The following is a 24099-nucleotide window of genomic DNA, read 5'->3' on the forward strand; positions in this document are numbered from 1 at the left end:
TTAGAAATATTGCAGAAATTAAAGAACATATTTTCTTTGCGTAATTTTCTAAAATAATAATAAAAAAAAAAAAAAAAAAAAAAATACTACTTAAGAAACTCATAATACTTGAATATAATACTTGTCATAATTGAATTCAAGACTTTCATTTGAGGATAGAGAGAATAGATCGACAATGGAAACTTCCCATTGTAGCAGGGGTGATTGATTTAAATCCGTGATTTAAGTATGATTTTTTTTTTTTTTAAACATGATTTTAAATCAAATATGTTTTGCTTAAAACAAGTAATATGGAATATTTCCAAGTATTCTGGACACTAATCGAATGGAAAATCTGACTAATTTTAACCATAATATTCGTTGAGATGAAACTGATATTGTAATATTCCCTCACTAAGCTCTTCATTTTGACACTAGCAAGACAATACATAAGTATACTGGAGTAGAGCCTAAATGAATTCTTAAATTTCAATTTCTGTTTAACTAAAATGTTGTGCAAAGATAAGGCCTGTATGTCATATCGGTCCATAGATCACATCGAACTACAAAATAACATGCATGGTAATAAATTCACATCGTAGTTGTCAAGGAAATTTAAAAAAAGTTATATTCATTGCTAGTAATTTTTTTTTTAAATATATACTTTTCTTTAGTGGAATAAATTTTGGGTATGCAGCCACTAGATCGCATGTATTGGCTTTCCTTAACTGACACAGTGCTCCATTACGCACACGTTACTTAGAGTGGCCACATGCTCCAACATTTTAGGGGCGAAAATGCTGCTTCCAAAAGGGAAGGCGATTTCTGTTATTCTAATATGTAAAAATAACATTCTTATTTCACTATCACGGAAAAACGGGTGAACATTTTAAAATGAACTTTTGAGCATAGTTAGACGAGCCGAGTTTTCATCTTACGTTCACCAGAATGTAAATCGGGTTTAAAATTTGGCAAAAGTATGTATCCCTTCAAGCAAATAAAACTTCGTACTAGTTCCTATTGAAAACAAGCTGTAAGGTCGCACTTTTTTTTTATTTTTCCTCGAAATTTTTACCTCTAAACAGGGAATATTTCTGTAATGTAATTTCCTATTTTGTATTCATAAAATGACGAGAGCGAGGACATGATTAAACCGTTTAAAATGAATTTTTAAACCTAAGTTGGGTTGACCTGGATAATATTATCTCTACAGATTGAAATGCGCATTCTGGAGGTGGGGACTCTTCTCAAACAAAAATGACTGCATCATTTGAAAGGATTTTCTGAAGGTAGCACACATATGCGTCTACTTTAATTTCGATTTAAATACACATCCTAAGGGAGTGGAAATATACCTGTCATATATTTGCCGTAAACCTATCCTTCCCATGCTAAGAATCGGCGTTTCAGGTAGTTAATATGTTAAATAGAAAGAAAAAGAAATAAGAATTGAAAAGAAAGCAGTTCTTGATTAGCCTACTAACACCTTAGATATTTTCATCGTACTGAGTGCAGATCACTTGAAATCACTTATATTCATACACAACTCATGCTGATATGAAAGTTCACCTTAAATAATTTTAAAATTTTAAAGCAAGAGATATTAATATTCATTATGAAAAAGTTATGATGAATGTAAAATATATATAAGAATCTTTTAAGAAAATTATACGTATTCGCTGTACGGTATGCAAAATTTTTGTACTTTGCGAAATGGTAGCATAATCTGTATGTCAATATTTTACCTTATAATTTACTGATTAAGATGCTTGAAAAGAAACACGTACTAAGATTGTGATAATTATCGTTTGTCCAGTTATTGTGATGCGAAATCTGAAAATCATTGTGAACGTCCACTGTTGGGAGAAGAATAGTATACTGCTACCGAGTAACTCATGTGTGAGAACCTCTTGGAAGAAAACAACATGAATACCAGGAAACTCCCAATTTCGTTTATTCTTACAAATGATTTAAATAAAACCAAGAAAATTGATTTCTTAATCTTGCATTGTAGTATATCAGGGTAGTCACTGACCTTGAAAGTGAGGGAAATCTGCTATACTTCACTGAAGTCAGTTGTTTTCTTTTCGTTTTCCTTGTTTCTGCAATTGTAAGTATTTTATCATGAAACCTGAATATTCAGCGGTAAGTTTGCTTTACTTTTAATAAGAGGTTCAAACTAATGTTTGACTATCCTCATTGATTGAAACTTAGAAACATATCTTTAAAATACAACACAGTTCAGGGTTTATCGTCATTGAATCCTCTTCTAATTTTTCACTAACCAGAGCCAATAAAGGCAGAATACCTATGATGATGATGATGATGATGATGATGATGATGAGAGCAAGAGAAAGAAAGGCTTCACTTATTACTAGAATCTAATTACATAATAGTATGTCATATATTGTTGAGAATGCAAAATAAAGTATAGTGCTTTTTGGGATAAAGTCATTCCATATTAGAATTTTTATTCTATAATGTTTGGAAATACACCTTATTTAAAATGTAACTTCTATTTTGATTTATTTATCACATGTGCACACTTCAGTGGGGAGTTTTTCCACAAATAAAAGCGAGCTTGTAGAAAATTTACATTAACATAATTTAGTTGCCCAGAGGATAGTAGAAAACATTTAACAAACGTTGAGTTCTTCACAGAAAATACGAACACCACCTTAAGGGATCAAAGCAGATTCAAATGGAAGATGAGAAAAACGTTGAGAAAATGAAACTATTTTAGAAGAAACTTGAAGCTCCGAAAAGTGATGAAACTGTAAAAATATATTGTTAGTGTCAAATTATGTGTGGTGCTAGTGCTTTATTGCGTTCCAAGTACAGGAGGTTTGACTCAAATATATACAGTACGAAAGTAAGCTTACACTGTATTCAAAAATATATAGAAGAGGACGACGTTGGTAGATTCAAAATGGTGGAAGCAGAAACAACTATGAATGATACTGTTCGCAGGTTAGGGTGAATTTACTTCGTCTCGGAAATTAAGGGAAATTAATGAGAAATTCGATGTGAATCCTGTATATTTCAAAATATAAATAATGTAGAAAAATTTTAATGAAGTAAAACTAGAGACGTTACTGATGAGCACTCTTTAATAATTTAGAAGTGAGACGTAAGGTATTTGGCATTGTAGACCAATTGCAAATGAATTTCTGCTGTGCATACTCAGTTTTGCTGTGATTTAGGGACAAAACACAACATTCCTGTAAAAGAAGGTTCAGCTGTTAGTGACAACCATAAGTAATACTCATGATTCATGTGAAAAATCGGTTACTGATAAAACTGTCTTGCTAAAATAAGAACAACTCGTACAGTTCTTCCATCTGTTCTCGATTGCTGGGGAGGAGTTTGAAACCTGACTTAGGAACACTTTTAATATTAGTCTTGTTGCTATACATACGTACGTATACACAAGTGGATAGCAGCTAAGTATTATAATTAGCAAACATAAAATCAGTATATTTTGTAACTCCATTGAAATAACGCCAGCAAAAATTAATACCTGTTTAGGTTTAGAAAGTCACAAAAAACACGTAACGTACGAAGTACAGTACTCTGCATGTTACAGAAAATTTATCGCTATTTCAGTGCTCACTCTGATAATTTTAATATACAACGTTGGTGTATGTATTAAAAGTATAGCTTATCAGCATCAAATGTAGTAACTGTCGTTAATTAGCTAGGAAGACCAATTCATAGTGTTAATATCGTAACGTCGAAAGCTCGATTTCTTCCTCCGATTTATGAATCTAGAAATTCACTAGAATATTGAGTCCACGCAGTTTTAAATATAAATTTGTCGAATTGCTGAACTCTTCTTACTTATCTTTTTCATGCTTTTAAGCTCTGGAAGGTAAGACTATTTTATAAGCCATTCTTGCAAATTGTTAGAAGATACGATTCGGTAAGTACCCAAGGTCTTTCCTTCGTCCCATTTGGATCCTGTGAAGAGTTAAGGTAAGTGAATTTTCTATTTTGGCCATTTACGATGAGTACAAGTCCTGCTTCAAGGTAGGTACTATAGCCTGTAAGTAGCAATGAAGCACGAAGCCGAGAAGAGAAAATTATCAAATTAGATTTTAATAAAGCAGCATAACTTAAATTCAGTTTTATTAGTATCAGTATTCGATAAGATGGAATGTAAGAAAAATAACGTGTAAGAATATATAGGCAGTGAAAATGGACATAAGATTTTTAGCTCTTAAATAGGTAGGGATGGACTAAAACTGACGCATTTGGAGGTGCGGCAGTGGTTTGTCATTCGCCATCAGAAGAAAGAAGAAATCTAGGATGATATTGTGAATGCACTGAAAACTGGGATCTTATTGTGATAACTTAGTCGTTAAGAGAGGAAGAAGCCCTTTTGCCCCAGAAGATATTCGAGGAGCGGCTCTGGATGAATGATTTATATATTTAATTCGTTGGTATAAAGTTCAGATGTCTCATTGACATACCATTGTATTTTTATATAGAGTTAGGTAACCTTATGTACGTTAACACTTTGTATACTGTAGACATGCATCTTTTAGGATTTTTAAAGCAGTTGCTTTCTATGTTGGAGCAAATTGGAAAGCAATTATAATAGGAGTAAAATGTATATAGCGCAGTTGTAGAATTTATAGGTTAAGAGATATGAGAAGTTGCTAAAACTTCAAAATTGTACAGGATTAAAAATTTGAATTGACACATTACCTTTATGGTTTAGACTGTAAGTTTAGAGGAATAATCTTATTATTAAAAATTCCGTAAATATTAGTTTTAAATGCAGGTAAGTTAGTTGTTAGTGTTATAGATAAGGGTTGGGTGGGAGATAATGGGAGACAACCGAATCTGCGAGAGAGCTAGCCTCTCAGACACCTACTAAACATATGTTTAAGCCCTTGTCATTACAGAGATTGTTCAGAGCTGTTGTGCTGTTAATGATGTGTAGAAGCAGAGTGCAGGGTCCTGGTGGCCCATGCACTTCGTAGTAGTCTCCAACTTGGGACATTTATCTTATCTACAATCCTATACAGACGAATGTCTATCCAACGGCCCAAAGACGCAAAATGAGGGGGTTTGAGGGCTTCGTACGACGTGCAGTTGTATTAGTACCAACAGATGAGGAGTTCAAGAGACGTGTTGCCAAGCGAGAAAAGGAAGAGGGAAAAGATGTACCTGAATCTGCTGTACTCGAAATGAAAGGTAACTATGGTGTATATTTTAATGTGCCTTGTGATTGACTTCTGTTCTTATTTCCTTTTCATTTCTGCCAGGGAGGCTGTCCCACGATTACTGCATGGGGTAGCCAAGTTATAATGTTCTGAAAGAAAATATATATACCTTGCTCTTACAAAGCATTGCATTAAATAGCTATTCCTTCACAAGGAGAGTAGTTTGTACTTTGAAACATAAAAATAAAGATGTCCATTCTTCCTTCATATTCCAAATTATCTTGTGTGTCGCTAATTAATTTTCTTGCTGGTATACTGTGGTTTGAGTTCGGTAAAAACACAGTATGCCATGAATTTTTATGTATTGTGTGTGTTGCATCATCTCTGTTGAGCTTCACTTTCTTTTTTTCTTTTTTTTTAATAAATAAATAAATAAATGTGTACTGCTTTTGCACAAGTTCTGTAATCAAAGTAGATCACAATCAGACCTGATGCAGTCACACACTGTTGTTCGAGTCAATGACATGTATTTAATCGAATTGTTGATGTTATAGCTAACTTCAAACTTCCGGAAGTTGGAGATATATTCCAAGAAGTTATGTACGTCGAATTACCAGAAAAAGAAGCAAGGGTACTTGTAGAGCAGTACAATAAGGAAGGACGAGATGCTGGATATGGTCAGCAGTTCAAGAGGTTTAAGAGTGACAACAGAGATAATAAAGACTCTAGAGACAACAGAGACAGAAGCGGTGGTTTCCGAGGCGGCTTCAGAGGAAGAGGTTGGTTATGAACTTATTATTAAAATTATAAGTTGGGTTCATATTTAAAAAAGAACATGCACAATGATTGACTATTGAAGTTTGATAGACTGGTGTTCAGGAGCTAAGAATTTTAAGTAGAAAAAAGTGGTAAAAATTCACTTATTTCTTTAGTACAATTATTCAGATACTTCATACATAAAAGAAAATTATATTATTTCTTTGAATATATTCTATGCATAATAATTACAATATGTATTATAATTGCCGTTGCGGAAAGTTATGGTTTGTATATAGCATTCTCATTGATAAGCTTCTTACATCAGACTAGCCTTTGGCTAGCTGGGAGCTCCGCCTCCAGACTCCCGCGTTTGCTCGGCTACGACCTCGCATGTCTTATGTATCAACCTTTGCATTAACAGTGAATTTCATGCATTTGCTCTTCATATTTCCTGAATTTACCCAGCTGGGGGCTTTGCTCGGCCTACGACCTCGCAGCTCTTAAAGCCACAGTTCTGCTGAATTTCAAGTTTCTTTTCGTATTTCAACTATCTAAAAGATAAAATTTCCTATCCCAACAAAATGCCTGTTTAAATAAAATGGGAATTTCTTCATCCCCCTTTAGACCCCTTAAAAATTAAAAATATTCACTTTTAATTTGACACTTTCGGCAACTTGCCTGTAGTTTAGTCCCGGAAGGCTACAATTATGCCAAATTTCATTATTCTAATCCTGCCGGAAGTGCCTAAACATTTTTGGGTGTAGATGTCCCATATAAATAACATGGGAAAGATTTTTCAGTTCCCCATAAAACCACTCTAAAGTTGAAAATTTTAATTTTACTTATTTACTTAGGTATTTCTAACGAAAACGTACAAGCATACCAAATTCCAAGTTTTTATTCTAATTCCAAGCACCTAAAACATGAGATAATAGGTCTTTAAAACAAAAAAAAAAAAAAAAAAAAAAAAAGCCCATTTAAGTAACATGGGGACATTCTTCATTCCCCGTTTAGACCCCTTACAAATTAAGAATATTCACTTTTGACAATTTTCCTGTCGGTTAGTCTCGGAAAGCTACAATCATGCCAAATTTCAACTTTACACGTCAGTCGGAAGTACTCCTATAATTTATGTCAGTTCATGTAGTTTTATATACAGTTAACATTTTTTTTTTTTTATACTCATTGGCAGGAGGACAGGATAGATCTCGTGGCAGTGGATGGCAGCCAAGAGGAGGCAGCGGCGGTGGTGGTGGTTGGCGAGATAGGTGAGTGTCAGTATTACATATCCAGATCAGTATGTTTATAAGCCATAAGAGGTTCTCAGTCCATCCGTTTCTATATATAACATCAAACTCTCGACTATCTAGCCTAATGTGATGTAGGGATAGCCGGATCCGAAGATCCGGATCTGATTGGGTCCGGATTTCGGATCTGGATCTGGATCCGGATCCGGATCTCGGATCTGGATTCGGATCTCGGATCTTGATTCTTATCCAAACCCACATCCCATCCAAATTATGATAAACATGAATATCTAAAATTCGCCGAAAGTAATTTCACGAAGTCCTGACAGTGAAGAAGAGAACAGAAAATTAAGACGAATATTGACAAGTCTATTTGTTTCCTTCATTCTACTCTCAATATCAAATGTTTGGCTTACTTAAGAAAAAAAATGATCCGGATGAGAGCTCAAATGTCGAATCTAGTTCCACTCGGTTGCAGGACCGAGATGAATATTTAAAATTCCTCAATGCATCTATTTCATTGACAGTTAAGAAAACATAAACAGTTAAGACAAGTATTGACTACTTTGTACGTAAATTTATCTTGCTCAGTCTGCTCAAAATATCAAATGTATACCCTACAATTAGATTTAATAATTATTTAGTAAATCACAATATGAGCACCGAGAATAAACTATGAATTTTGGTGCCTCTTATCTAGATTTGAAATTTCGGATTCATACATAGAATCAGGCTGAAATATAAATATTTGAGATCTGGAAACCGAAACATGTGCTAGTACCAAGATCGTAGCCGTTTGTACAGTGGCGTATTTACGATTTTGTTTCGGGGGGAGGCTTTGCCTGAAAATGTGAAAATTCTGCAAGATATTTCATATAGTTTACTATAGTAAGTAAGATTTCGGGGGGGAGCTTAAGCCCGGAAGCATCTCCCCTAAATACGCCATTGCGTTTGTACCTAGGTAATGCGAGCGAAAGGCACTTGCACTAATTCCGCATGTAGTTTGAGGAACACGAGAAATTAAAAACAGATAAATATTCTTTTTCAGGAGTAAGTCGCGCTTTAACATGACTTTTCATGAGTGTTGTGTTCAAATATGAAAACTGTAATGACAACTTGTTTGAAATAAAAACCTTTTCATTTTTAACAATAAAATTAGGTACTTTCACATTGGAGAAAAGTTAGCAAGGCACATACCACTGATTAGGGTGCTGATTCTTATGGAAGCTTTCACTTGAACCGGAAGATTTCTTCATGTTAGTATCGGATTGCCACAATTCACCTTGCTGAAAGACGTGGTTTATCAGGAGGTCGGACAAGATTCTTTTGAACGTAGCCTGTAGACTGCTTCTAGTCTCAATTATTCCCATATAACAAGACTAGCCATATACATAGTTGGTTCGAAATAAGTTAAAATATCACTAATTGACCTTAAGGGGATAATCGTGATTTAAATATTCGTAAATCAGAAGAGATGTGAAAGTTAAGCGGTAAAATAAATCCGATAATTCCGGAATAAAGAGATTTATATGCAACCTAATGATAGCAATAAAACTCTTTATGTAACATTTTCAAAGCTAAAATTAACAGTTATCTTCTTGAAGAGGGTTTACGGCAACATAGAACATTACAAATCTAATTATTATAAGTAGTACCTCTGACAGCCCTGCATTTCACATCACCATCGCCCTTCATCCTGACAAGTGGGCAATTCACTTACCCACAATGACTTCAGGCGTTCCAGTGACATCAATATCTCAGTTTGGGTTTGGGATCATGCTTCGGTGAACCTTGACTATCACCATCAGCAGCTATTAGAGAATCAGAACTTATTTCTGTATTAGATAATGTGGGTAACTATAGCTTTTCGTCTATAGAAGTCGGAGAGTGTATGGTATTATCGCAGGAAATATTTGATACATAAAACTTAGATTGTCAGTATTTAGGAGCAACTTTTAAAATAATCAGTTACTGTAAATGTGCTACAGATTAGCCGAGAAAACCCGACAGCCATAGTCGAGTGGTCTGCGGCATTAGGCTGTGGATCCTTTTACTGTAAATGTCTTGCATTCAAATCCCGCTTCAAATGAACGTAAGCCCGATGGTAGGAACCAAAGGACTGTCGTGCCAAGAATTTAATTTGTTTTAATTATCATAAATGCCTTCTTTATTATTAAATTTTATCCAATATTTTCTTTTCAACCAGTTTGCGAAACTCAAAGCTAGCTACTTGTTTTCTTTTTAATTCATGTTCATAGTTAGCACAGCTAATCACTAAGGAAAAACAATCATTTCAATAGAATTCGCCTCGCGTCTTTCGTAGTTCTAAGTTATTTTCAGGTTTTTTTTTTTTTTTTAGCTGAATGGCGTTTTATCACTTTCCCCTCGCTTTCCCTATTTTTTTTCTAGTTTTACCTATGTTTCTTTGCACGGATATTGTGCCTATATGCACGTGCTTAATGTGTTCGTTTACAAAAGCGGGCCATTTCCCTGCCACTATAGAAAGTAGAGTGCCCTGTATCAGAGAAATATTAATTGACGTATGTAAGTGAATATATGAGGCGTATAGTTTCTAAATCCGCCATCTCCTTCATAAAAGGTTTCGTGAAAAACAGGAAAAATTGATACCTCAGAGTTTATGTGAGATAAAATTTTCTTTTTAGAAATACTTTACTGCTTTCTGGACATTCATTATAACTACCAAATGACAAAAATCTCTCCCATCGTGTCGGGCATGGAAAGGAATACCAGTAAATCTACTTTTTTTGAAAATTGGAGATGGCGGATTTAGAAACTATACGCCTCATATCTGTGATGAAGTCATAATTTCTCAGTTTTTGCATCGCACATAGTTTCCTCATCCTCATTAATCTCTTCACCCCCGCTTCCTGAATTCCAGTTCTGGTATTCTTTCTTGAGCAAGGCCTATGTAATGGGAGACTGATGTCTCATGTAGGCTTATTAACTATATCATCAGCAATAAAGAAAGTAGGGTTTAATTTGCACTAATTTTAGAACAATACGTTAATTAAATAATAATAATAATAATACGGAGTGAGCTCAGGCTACTTGTTAGGATTCTTGCTTCGCAATTGGATTATACAGAGTTCGAATTCGGAGACCAGCTATCCTGACTGAGGATTTTCCAGGGTTGTTCCTCAGTTATACTGGGCAAATGCTAGGTTAGTACCTTGATCTAAGGCTCTGGAGACCTTCCTTCCATTCCTTTCCCAATGTTTTCATCTGTTGATTATTACAGTGTAAAGTGGCCTCTGAGGATGTATCTGGTAGCTTATAGTAAATAAACAATAACGACTTAATATATCTTCACGAAACGTGTGGGTTAATTTAACTAAAGCCTTACAGTCACAATAGATAGCTAAAGTTTTAATATTAATTTCCTGACTTTTAAATACTATTTTCATATTGTTTCAGCTTTCAATTATCTCATGTATGTTCCACCGAGAATTGAACCTCTGAGATCACATGAACAAATGCGAACATGTTAAATATTTTTGAACACTAATATACAAAACACAAAACGCTTCAATGATACGATGCATGGATATGTTTTGGTTACGTTCTGCAATGTATGATTAAAGAAACCTGGAGGGAGAAGAAGAAATAACAGAAATCTTTTATATTTACTCCTTCAACAAACTCCTGACCTCAGAAGGGCAAGCCATAAGTTAGGTAATAAAGTCGTACAACGAACACTTTTATTAATACTAATAATACTACACAACCATATCGCTCTCCTGAAATTCTCGTGTGTATGTTTAAAGATCTACTGTTGTTTCACGCCAACCAGTCTATATTTTTTGTTGTACCTTCGAAGTGAAAGATTTGTTGATGGTTGGACTCTAGTGAGTCAGAAACTACTATTAATAAAGAGTTTGTTTTGTCCAGTATTCCTGCGATTAGAAGGGTCTTATCTAAAAGATATTTCATTTGTATATGAGAAAATAAGAAAGTTTATATAAGAAAGTAAATATTGCAAGGATAAAATAACATAAAGAACAAAGGTAGCACAAACGTGTTATGGAAACATTTAAAAGCACAGCATCCTACTATATTAGTGAATCCGAAAAAAGTTTTGACGAATTTTAGATATTCAATTTTATCATCACAATTTCAGATGTAGGTTTGGATACGAATCAATATCTGAGATTCGGATCCAGATCCGAGTTCCGGTTCCGGATCTCACTGGATCCGGGATATCCGGATCCGAAAATTTTTGGCCATCCCTAATGTGATGGAAGAGCTGGTCGGATTCTGTAATTTCTCACCCCTTCCCCTACCTACATCGTTAAAAACCCACTTTGTAATCCGAAACACATTCTTTCATATTTTTTGACTTCACACTACTTACATACAACGCTAATATAAGCAAAACATTAACGTAAAACGTAGGTCTATCTTAACACTTGAACACCCAGTGTCTTTGACCACCTAGTCCGCCCGCGAGGTGTCATTTTGACACCACTTATACTTTAGTATAAGGAAACTAAATTTAAAATGTTTAATGATGTTCGAATCAGGGTGGATTGATTTAAACCAGTCTAAATTAAATCAAGATTTAAATCACTTGATTTTTTAAAATAAAAATCGTTGATTTAAATAAAATTCAGAAATAAAGTGAAAATAAGTAAAATCCAGAATCTGTTGTGTTACTTCAATTATGGAAGTTAATCATAATTAGAGATGCAAAAAAGCCGGCTTTTTTGGGAAAAAAACGAGAATTTTGGAAATTTTGGCTTTTTTCATTTTCATCATTTTTCTATCTAAATAGCTTTCTTATAGTATATTCTATAGTTAGATAAGAATTCCATGACCTAAATGCGATATTTTGCTCTGAAATTCACCATCAAGATGGATGGAGCACATGTTTTACGAATTAAAGCTAAGATGAAGAATGTAGTATTTGAGGGCAATTTTAGAAGCTACTTAACTATTTTAACTTTTGAGTTATCGACATCTTTTTTTCTTCTCTAGATCATTTTAGTTTGTCATCCGTGTTTCATTTCTAAAAGCTTAGTACTCTAGCTTCTAGCGCAAATGTTAAACTTGCCCGTTTTTCTATTTATCCGTCAAAGCGTACGTTTTTCAATATATCCGTCAAGCCGTACTTCCACATTTGTTATACTGTAGCTGTGAAGTGATTTAGCAATAATTTTCCGGACACAACCTTGAATACCAATTTATACAACAGTAGTGGATTTAGAAAAGTACTTTAGGAGGGGTTTTTCTGATTGTTTCGTTTCCTAAAAAGTCCTAATTTTATTTGGGAGGTGCTTGAAGTTTATGAGTACAGGCATAACTAATATTTCGTTTCGTTTATATGTTTAGCAATAATCTTCCGGATACAACCTTAAAAATAATTTTATACTGAGAATCAGTGGCGGATTTAGAAAAGTATTTTGGGAAGGGTTTTTCTTACTAATGTTTAGTTTTTTCTAAACATTCGTAATTTTTATTTGGCGGGAGCTTAAAGTTTATGAGTAAGGCATAACTAGTGGCGGCGATTGGACGTTAAAAGTGGAGGGGGGCAAGATATGATCTGAATATGTGTATATCAGTGTTAGTGTTCTTGATTGTTTCTAACACTTTGTTTGACGAAAAGTTGTATAACTAATAGGAAAATATCTTTTTCGGTTAAAATACCGTATATCATATTTCATATTTAATTAAGTAAGTTGACAAGAGCAACGCACAAAGGTACTAACCCTTGATTTCTTGCTCATGAACATCTTAAAATTCTGTCTGGAAAATTGTGTGATTAGATTATTTAATAACATTTGCAAAACAAATAAATAGAAAGGATATTATTAATCATACTAATGAATAATGAGGCTTTGCAGAAGTTATATTGAAACTGGGGATTAATGAACAACTTACATTTTTAATTCCGCACTTGCCATTAAATGTATGTTACTACTCTTAGAAAGTGAAAGACAGTAAATACTACAAGCATATGCTACGAAGCAATTGTAATATTAATTCCTTTGAATTGCAATTCAAACGCAATTCCTGTAGCATTCTTAACTCCACGGGAAGACAAATAACCAATACACACTTACGCAACGACAAATATTATATGTTACCATTTTTTTCTATGAACCAGTAATATATGCAAAAACTTTACATTTCCAAATGAAACTATATACATTAACCATTTTAAATTATGGCTTTTTAAAGGTAAATTATTGAATTTCAGTCAATCAGCTATCATCCCTATTTCAGTCATCATCCCTATTTATCCTAGGATCATGGTTAGTACCTCATTCTCTTCAGAATAGAACAACCTTTCAAACGGTTCCATTTATGTTTTCCTATCATGTCCCTAAGGCGGGAGGTTTTGAGGGAAATTGGATTTTTTGATTTTTTTTCAAATTTTGATCCCCTCTGGACCCCCTTTGTTAAAGTACAGATCTTAAAATCAACTGAAAATACGAAGGGGTATACTACATGTGTATAAAAAAATGTCAAGCTTCTATCTTGAAAACTAAGTGCGGGAAAATGTTTACCAATGAGCTAAGAACATTCCCACAATGCCCCAGATGACCCGGATGTAATATAAAATTTTCCTGACACATCCCTATTTATCCTAGGATCATTGTTCGTACATCATTCCCTTCAGAATAGAAGATACTTTCAAACGGTACCACTCACATGTCTCCATCATGTACCTGCAATGGAAAAATCATTAAAAAAATAGATTATTTGTTTAAAAAATATTCCTTCTTTCTACTTTTTTGCCCCTCTGTACCCCCCTGTTTTAACGCAGAAATCTGAAACAAATCTAAAAAATACTAAGGAGTGTACTAAATGTGTGTGCAAAATTTCAATCTTCTAGGTGTAAAAGTAAGCCCGCCAAAAATATTTCTACAGTACTCCAGATTTCCGCATAAAATAGGATCTCAGGTAAAAATTCCCTGAGACATCCCTATTTATCCTAGGATCATAGTTCGTACAGCATTTTTTTTTTAAAAAAAAACAGAACAGCCTTTCAAACGGTACCATTCACATGTCTCCATGTACCTGGGGAGGGAAAATCGCGAAAAATGGGATCTTTGTTAAAAAGATATATATATATATATATATATATATATACAGTGAAACCTGTCTTTAGCGGAATCGAGCGGGACTTGCAAAAATTTCCGTTAAAGTCAGGTTTCCGTTTAGTGGAGGTAGACCTTTCCTTTCTTTTTTTAAATACATGCTTATAAAGGGACATACTGAGAAAATATATTGCTGTACGTACATTGTTCGATTACAGTACTTCTTTCTTCTACGAATAAATACACAAAAATATTAAAATGAATACAAAATATCCTATGCACATGTTTACTTTATTTTTCTAATAGCCAAGCAGGGTTTTCTGTGTACATTGCTGCTTGGCTTTCCGCATACACTTTAGCCTGAGAAATTATACTAAGTGAATCAGAATTATTTTTTCGTAAGGCAAATTTTTGCAGTTCCTTTAAACTTCTGAGAGAATCTTTATGTATTTATTCTACACTCTTCTTGCAACTCGGTATCGTAATCCTCTTCTTCCTCTATCTCGTTTTCTTCTTTCCGACATTACGTACGATTCTTGGTTAAGTTGCGGGGATTTTTGTGGGGGTGAATATGAGTAGTGGTTGGGGAAAGTCAACACTGTCCAGAAATATTTAACAAAAGAACGAACATTTTATCGCACAGTGTAATGTATATGTCTCACAGAATGTCTAAACATCTTCTAAACGCTGTAGTCCGGAACTCAGAATTTTCCGTTAAGTGTTTATTTTTCTTTCCGTTGTCCGCGTAACACAGTTTCCGCTTAATGAAGGGAGTTTTACACGTTTTGTTCTCCAAAATTCATGGGACCGTGAAATATTTCCGTTTAAGACAGTTTTCCGTTTAATAAAGGGTCCGTTGAAGACAGATACCTTTTTGCTCCTCCTGATCCCCTGTTTTATCGCAGAAATCTGAAAAGAATCGCGAAAAAATTAAGGGGTGCACTGAATGTGTGTGTACAAAATTTCAATCTTCTAGGTGCAAAAGTAATTTAAAGTCATAACAAAAATATTTTTTGTTATGACGTCATCACACACTACGTCTCGACGCAGAAAGGCGTGAAAGCATATGTAACGTGTTCTACAATGCCTCCACGCTTGAGAAAGAAAACAGAAGTAAAAAGGTTTTTTGGTACTTTTTTTTTTTAAATCGAATAATGAAGATACTAGCGTATCATCGAAAAATAGATGATATAATTTAAAAGAGTTAAGTGGTCACTTCAATAAAGTGGGGGGGCAACTTCCCCCTCTTGCCCCCTCTAATCTCCGCCCATGGGCATAACTAATAGATATTTCGTTTGTTGCAGACATTCCGTAACTTTGGGGAACAAGCTTCAGTCCGAAAGACCGCCCCCCTAACCTTCGCTAAACCGTCACTGCTGGTAATTAGTAATAATAACGATTTAAAAACAATTAGAAAGGAAGTCGGCCAACTCACAGTACACACTCTATTTCTACATTCACAGATGGAATGAAGAAAAGCTTTGTCAGAATGGTCGAATGCTGGTTGAATCCCGGACTTACCGATAGAAGCGCAAAAGCTAATCACTCAGTCATGTTTGTTATGCAGTTGTATTTAGCTTAACTTAAATATATTCCGTAGTCCTTTTTTTTGGGGGGGGGGGGGGTCCGTAATGATATGTTGAATCCCTCTTGTTAAAAATTCACAAAACTTGAGGATTGGGTAAACCGTGATGGTGGTTATATAAAACTTAACTGATGAATTTTAAGAATATACAGAACCAAAAGCTCTAGATGTGTAGCCTTTAAGTGTATCATATAAATCTAAGTATTTCTCTTATGTTTTATTTTATTTTTATTTTGTTTCAAAAAGAGGGTATGGAATATTTTGAAGTAAAAATACTACATACTATTTTGCTAGTTATTTGTGTATTTTTTTTTAAAAAGAAGTGTTTACTTTTAGGGTTGGCTGGTTTACACCAACTTTTTTTTTAATAACTGGTTTAAACCAAAAAAATAAGAAGAATGAAAAATGCGAATCGTGTGAACTTCATGGTGACGTTTCCAGATATCAAACCACCTGCAATAGTTTTATTTCCCTTTCACCTTTTAATCAAGGTGTCCCATGTTCAATTCTCGGTCGAACCACAACCCCTCTTTCATGCGTAAACCAAGTAGCGGTTCGGATGTCAGTTTAAGCGAAAGTTTTCTCCTTGATAACCTCTGTATTTCGTAAGGATGTTAAGCCTAAACATGCGAAACGAAACCAAATTGTATATATCTGCATGCCTAAATGGCTGTTGTTTTATAAAGAAGCCACGATTGCTTAAATATATTGATAGAAATCGGCAAAATTTATCGATTGTCTACGTAGCTTCCAACATTAGCTTGGATTGGACTTTCAATGATACCTACGTACTAAATTTGTAATTTAATACCTCAGTTTTAGCGTACTGATTATGATACGTTGACCTTTAAATTTTACATGCAAAGCAGATTTTCCCGTTATTGTCTTATATTTCATGTAATGACGGAATTTTCCCGATGGCTAGGGCGGGAGATTCTCAATTTAAGAAATTTACTGACCGGACTTCTTTAAGCTTATGGGAGTTCTTCCGGCATAACTCCGCTGTTGCATAATAACACCAAGGCGAAACAAACTTACTTCTGTGAATATGTAATATAAATACATAAAGAAAAAAATCTAAATCAAAAAAGCCTGGATTAAAACAAAAAAGCCTGGTTTAAACATCCCCCCAAAAAACGGGTTTTTGGCATTTTCAAAAACAACCATGGTTCTTGCCAACTCTGCTTACTTTTGCATAAAAAATTATTATATACATTGGTTAATCCTGTGGAATTCGTAATGTAAATATGTTGAAGAAAAAATGTTTGAAATATCTTTTCGAAATTCATAGTTTATTTTCGAGGTTTTATATTATAATCAGCATCAACCACTAATTAAATGACTTTTTGTATTATATAGAAGCGAAACGAAGTCTGATTTATCAATTTAAAGCAGAATTTTGAAAAAAGCCCAAAATTTCCCAAGCAAAAAAGCGAAGCAGAAAAAACCGAGTTTTTTTTTTTCAAAAAAGCCGGTTTTTTTCCCAGCCCTTGCATCTCTAATCATAATACAATAAGATGCAAATGTATGTACAGCACAGTATGAAAACGAGTGTTTCATGCAGAGGAGGATTAGGGAAAATCCCGTTTTGAACGGGTAACGGAGGAATTCTGCTTGCTTATCTCCGTAACACAAGGTTTCTAAATCGTTAACTATTCCAACGAGAAAATCACCAAGGACATTTAAGACGAAAATTCTTGTGTGTGCTCGTCTGTTTGTTCCCAGATAATAGGGGCATATTTTTAAAGGGGTCCGATTCCCCCTCCAAAACTTAAATCTTTTTTAGATTTTATAACTTGAGGTGAAATTTGCTTCTTTATGTATATCGTGCCGCAAGCTATTTTTTTTTTTTTTTTATGCCTCTCCCAAGTATGAGTAACTTCTGTGAGAGAGAGAGAAAAAAAAAGTATCGTGTTGATGAACGTCGCCGTACTTTTTCCTTAGTGCTTAAGAAACATTGTTTGGGATTAGAGATGCAAGATAGCCGGCTTTTTTGAATTGATGTTTTTTTAATACATAAAACGCCGGCTTTTTAGGGAAAAAACTGAAATTTTTGGCTTTTTCATTTTCATGGTTTTTCTATCTAAATAGTTTTCTTTTAGTATACTCTATAGTTAAACAAGATTTCATGACCTGAATGCCATATTTCCCTCTAGAATTCACCATCATAATGGATGGAGCACATGTTTTATGAATTAAACATTAAGTACGTAATATTTGAGAGCAATTTTAGAGGCTATATAACTATTTTAACTTCTGAGTTATCGGCATTTTGTTCTTTAGATCATTTCATTTTTAGTTATTCGTGTTTCATTTCTTAGAGCTTAGTACTCTAGTTTCTAGCACATAGTTAAACTTATGTTTTTCAATATATCCGTCACAGCATACTTCCACATTTGTTATACTGTAGTTGTGTAACGTAGCAATAATCTTCCGGATGCAACCTTGAATACCATTTTATACAAATAATCAGTACGGATTTAGAAAAGTGTTTTGGGAAGGATTTTTTCTTATTAATGGTTAGTTTTTTCTAAAAATGCTTGATTTTTCATTTGAGGGGAGCTTGAAGTCCGAGTAAAGACATAACTAAAATTTCGTTTGTTTTAGAAATTCCGTAATTCCGGAGAGCAGGCTTCAATCCGAAAGACACCCCCACCCTAACCCTTTCGCAAATCAGTCATTGCTGGTAATTAGTAATAACAATTTAAAACATAAGAAATGAAATCAGCCAGGAATCACAGTACACGCACTATCTCTACATTCACAGATGGAATTAAGAACTTTTGTCGGAATGGTCGAATGCGGGACTGAATCCCGGATTTCCCAATAGAAGCGGAAAAGCTAACCACTCACTCATGTTTGTTGTGCTTGACTTAAATGTATTTCGTAGTTTTTTTTTTTTTTTTTTTCAAAGGGGAAAGTTCCGTAATGACACGTTGAATTCCTGTTAAAAATTCAGAAACCTTCAGGACTGGGTAAACCGTGATGGTGGTTATATATTCCACAGCCTCGGAGACCAAACGCTCAGATGAACAGTATTACGCATATGATCCATGAACAGAAAATTCAGTACTTTCGTGACTAAATAAGCTTAAGGAACAGTCAGTGCATTACAGAATTTGGGAATTTACCGATTTTGCAGGTCCGAAGCACCTGAAAAGTGGTAACAGATTATTACGTATGTAATAAATGAATAGAAAATACATTTTTAACATTTCTGTTCCACTTCAAAGAAGCTTCTGTAAGGGTAGCAAAGGCGAAAGCATGAGGTGCATTAACAAATTAGGTGATTTTTGAGCGTCCCATACAAAGATTGCATTTTTTTCAGTCTTTTAAAATACGTTGAATTGTAATAAAACAATGATTATTTTTCATTGTTACTCTAGTACGAATGTTTATGAAAGTTTCGGAAGTCAGACATAATAAACTTATAGGCTATAACAGATTGACGAGGGAATGATATTTATTTAACAATCACCAGATGCAGCTCAGAGACTACTTTATACTGGATATCTAACAACGTGAAAAGGATTTGGGAAGGTATCGGTCAGGGCCTGTTTTAGTAGGTACCATCCCGGCATTTTCCTGGTAGTACTGAGGGAAACTCGGGAAAACTGTTAGGATGGTCGGCAGCGGGAATCGAACCCATGACCTCCCGAATGCGAAGCCAACGTTGTACCAGTTGAGTCACTTGATATACGTAATGAACAAAGAGAAGAACATATTTTTTGAGAAGGCTGCGGCGTCGAAACAAAACGCAATTTGTTTTCTGCGTTTGTTCAGTAAATATATTATCTTCCCGATGTGTTATTTGTTTGAACTCTTACACAGTACAATAAATTCTGTATGTTATGTAACAGTTTTTCCTTGTTTTTGTATTTTTAATTCACAATAAAAATATTGCTGATAATGCATATGAAAGTTAAAATTTACCTGCAACTTATTCATGGATTAATGTTTTGTGATTCATAATAAAAATGTCTTAAGAATTAAAATTGTTTGAAATAAGTTTTCGAAATTCATGTTTATTTTCGAAGTTTTGTATTATCTGCATCCACTACTACTTAAATGAGTTTTTGTATTGTAGAGAAGCGAAACGAAACCTGCTTTATCAATTTAAAGCAGAATTTGAAAAATTCTTAAAATTTCCCAACCAAAAAAGCGAAGCAGAAAAAACCGAATCCCTCCCCCCCCCCAAAAAAAAAAACTTTTTTTTTTTTCGAACCCTTCCATCTCTGTTTGGGATTGAAGTAGGTTAACGACTGGCAATCTATTCAAAATTCAAACCCATTACTTTCACTTAAATAACATAATTAACATTTAATATTAATTCTAATGTTTTATCTTCAGTTCGTGACTTGTATTACGCGAGAAGAAAGATTTGATTTTAATTTTATAAAAATCAATTTGTCAAAAGAATCAACAAAAATGATTTTTTAAAAAAATCATGATTTTTTTTCCACCCTGGTTCGAATACACACTCCTAATAATATATTTTAAAAAAGAAAAATTGTTATTGAATATACATATTGTAATAGTTTTTGTCTAAAAAATGTTAAACTACTACATACATGGGGTCACTGTTTTTAGTGTTTTATAGTAACATCTTAGTAAACAAACTAGTTCTACATATTTCAATTTACTTTGTTACTCAGAAACGTAAATGGAAAAATGACACAAGAAAAGTTCTGCAACTTCGACTACTCAATTTTCGTCACAATTTATGCAAATATAGCGAACCCGAGTAGTACACTTCCCCCATCAGTTTCAAGCAGGTAGAGCACCTTTTGGTCGTGAGATTTGCCGTGCATTTTTTATTTGACATTTCACTCGTTTCCCAACATCCTCTGAAGCCGAATTTGCTGCAACCACTGCTACATTCTTGGAGATAACTGGGGCTACGTTCCTCGTCGTCTATACATAAGTTTGTCCCAGTTCTTCGGCCAAAGACTGAATCAACTTTCTTCGGGATATTTTCTTTCCTAAAGTCTCCCTACAGACAATCCAAGCATTGTTGGCTGCCAAGTCGAGAACATTGTAGAAGCTGTGAACAAGCCATCGTCGAGACCCTGCCTTGAACGAATACTTTATGGCCACCTGGTCAACAATATCAACCCGTCATTTAGTAGTGTTGTAGAAGGAAACGCTTGGAATTTCCTTGTTATTGCTGCTAATTTGGACACCACCAGAATGAAGAGAGGAGAGACACAGAACGTTCTTTCGTTTCTCGCACTGGTAAACTGTAAGAGTTATTCCCTTGTGATCGTACATTGCCGAATCATAGCGTAGCTGTTGAGACGTTCTAATGGCATCAGGCTATTTCTCCTCACCATATTCAAGGTACCAACAATGCTTATTTTATTCTCCTGGAGTTTTTTTGCAAGTTTGAGCGAAGTGAAAAAGTTTCGCAGGTAACACTACGTCCAGTGTTGGACACGTTCTACTAATTTCATAAGAACATAATCTGTAAACCGTTATTTTCTGGTCTCTCTTCATGCTTGCCTAAGTATGAAGATGCATTTACCAAAAGTTTTTCTGGATGCGACATTGCCTTGGAAGCTTATTCAGTGAAAATTAACACTTCTGATGTCCAGAAAATAAAATCTTGTTTACTTGACGCAACAAAGGTACTAAAATACTTCTAAAGCACTCTGGTCACGTGTTACAACAGAGGACTAAAACAACTAGCACAAACAGATCTTCCAACTTTTGCAGTGGAAACTAGTTCACAACAGTAAATATGATCACAGAATACAAAGTGAAAGATCAACTTTTCTTAATGTAATATAGTGTGTCAATTTGATCATACCTTTCGGACGTTTTTAGCAAATCTGATCATACCTTTCTTAATACTCAAATTAATTGGGCACAGGCTCTTTCCCGTGCTCATATTATTATGGAAAGTCAAAATTTTCAAACCTCTAGCCCAAGAAATAAATACGACATGGTTTTACGACAAGAAATATCAAAATGACACCTTCGGGGGTTCTAGTGTTAAATAATCTAAACTTGTTTTACAGTTCATTCATAAATTATTACACAAATGTGAAAAATAATTCGTCATAACTTAATTTTTAGTTTCGGAAAAATCCTTAAAGTTTGTCAAACCAAATTAACGCCGCCTAATATAAAATCAATTTGGGTGGTAATTGAGATATCAGCTCCTTAGTATGACAGAAACCTATTTTATATATAGTAACGAATTATTTTTTTACTTCTAAGCGCTTGCATATTTCCTGCTTTTTAACATATTTAATATTTTTTGCTACTTGGTGCTTTTGTTCGTCAGTTAATTTCTGTTAATTGGTTTAAGGTTTTATTCAGATTTGGATTCAATAAGAAAAATTATTGTATAGGGCTTGCAGATTTTGATTTTAAATTAATTATCATTCTATCTGCTGTAAAAACTTAGCCAAACTTTGATACTTGTGTAGAAAATTACCACATAATTTCGATAGTTAACTTGGGCATAGATAGTATAAAAATAGAGTAAATGTCAAGTAGTCCAAAATGTATTGATCCTCTTGCGTATGAGATTGTGTTAGTCTCAAAGCTCATGGTATATGAGGTGTAGCTGATCCAGGCCGAACATCACTTGCCAGCTGACAGTTGAAGCTATAAGATGTGCACAAAATGTCGAATTCTTAGAATCAGACGTAAGATATTGTGCTGTGAAGGTAAGTGATAGGGCCGGATCCAGGATTTTCTGAGGGTGTGCACCAATAACTACCAGTATATTTGAATTGGAATTTTTAAAATGCCTTTAGGCATCTGTGGTGTGAATAAGGAAATACCCTAAAAAATGCTAAGTGTCTGTTCTCGGTGAACCCATTTCTTTCAGCTTTTAGAAAATTAACTTAAACTATCGATTTTGCAAAACTTCATTTTAAGCCCAAACGGAAACATGACAGCAGCAATTTTCGGAAAGTGTTGCTATTTTCACCGCTAGCTTCTCACTTCAGGTAGTGTATAGATACAACGAAGGAGGGGGGGGGGATGAACGTACACCTTTGCACCTCCCGTAAATCCGGCCCTGGTAATAGTTATTGAAAGCAACAACTAAAAGATGGTTCAGTTGCTTTCGTTCTTGATTTCCAAGATGCTCCTGGACCGGCACGTAAGAAGTCGTGACATTGGCAATAACCTAAACATCTATCACCAAACAGGTTAGACCATTTGTAGAAAGCTAGCTACAAAAACAATCTCGAGGTTCTGCAACATGAACTGACTCTCACCTTTAGTCAATTGAATTTCTGTCTGCAAATTACTGAAACGTAACAAACTAGTCATATCTGAAGTAATTAAGAGTGGTGAAAAGTGGATAACTTGCGACAGCATTGTGGGCAAAAGATTGTGGTCGAAGCAAGAAGTAGCTCCAGTCTGGCAAAGCCCACACTGATACCTAAGGATGTTAAGCTGTGCGTTTGGTGGTATTGCAAAGACATTGTGCATGACTAGCTGCTGCCGCGGGGCAGAACGATAGACTCGGGCCTTACTGTCGACAATTAGCGCGAGTGCATCTACATTCAAAAGAAGCTACCGGAACTGGGCTACAGAAAGATTTATATACTGCGCTGACAACCACAGAACCTCATTCATCTTGAATCATCCGTCAAATTGAGGGAACTTTAGATTTTAGTGCATCCACTGTATAACCTGAACCTGGCACAGTTTGACTCTCATTTGTTTAATATCTGTGGAACTTCCTGAATTGTGTTACGTTAGTTTTCAAAAGAAGTGAAAACCACTCATCACTTTTTTTTTTTTTTTTAAACTAGAAATCACGAAAGTTCTGTAACTACTGGATTATGGTGTTGCCTAAAAAGATATTCAACAAAATGGTGCACCTATGGTTTCATAATATTACTTTCAGATCACACAAAACGTGTTCTCAATTTTGACGTCTAAAAGCTCAATATATTCTTGACAACCTGATATAACGCAAATCAGTGTTAACTTTATTTTCGTATACCCACTATTAGTTCTAACTAGATAAATCTCAACACATCAAATCTTAAATAAAACAAGGTAAAACACAAAGAACAGTCACCAAAATAAAACAATGACAACTTTATTTTCATGATAGGTCGTACTCATCTGGAGGCTCCCAGAATTATCGAGGAAGTTCTCAAGGAAGTTGGGGCCGAGGTGGTGGTGGAGGAAGTGGTCCCCGTGGTGGTCGTCCAGATTCCAGAGTCTCCGGAGGATATGACAGGAATCGCTCTGGTGGTGGCGGAGGTGGAAGAAACCAGTCAAGCAGCAAGGTAAAATCTAAATAATATTTACACTTCTGCATG

The 24099-nt window shown here is 34.6% G+C and overlaps 1 protein-coding gene across 1 annotated transcript in view; it reads left to right on the forward strand.

Annotated features, from left to right (window-relative positions):
• LOC145660574 (heterogeneous nuclear ribonucleoprotein U-like protein 1) overlaps nucleotides 1-24099 on the forward strand; it is an 82216-nt gene that overhangs the window by 40635 nt on the left and 17482 nt on the right. Inside the window, exons 11-14 of the mRNA XM_081725806.1 lie at nucleotides 5013-5181; nucleotides 5705-5929; nucleotides 7102-7177; nucleotides 23889-24066. Coding sequence (XP_081581932.1) covers nucleotides 5013-5181; nucleotides 5705-5929; nucleotides 7102-7177; nucleotides 23889-24066 — 648 coding nt within the window. The remainder of the gene's footprint in view (nucleotides 1-5012; nucleotides 5182-5704; nucleotides 5930-7101; nucleotides 7178-23888; nucleotides 24067-24099) is intronic.

Source organism: Thermobia domestica, chromosome 9 (genome assembly GCF_964235325.1).
Source record: "Thermobia domestica chromosome 9, izTheDome1.hap1.1, whole genome shotgun sequence".
NCBI lineage: Eukaryota > Metazoa > Arthropoda > Insecta > Zygentoma > Lepismatidae > Thermobia > Thermobia domestica.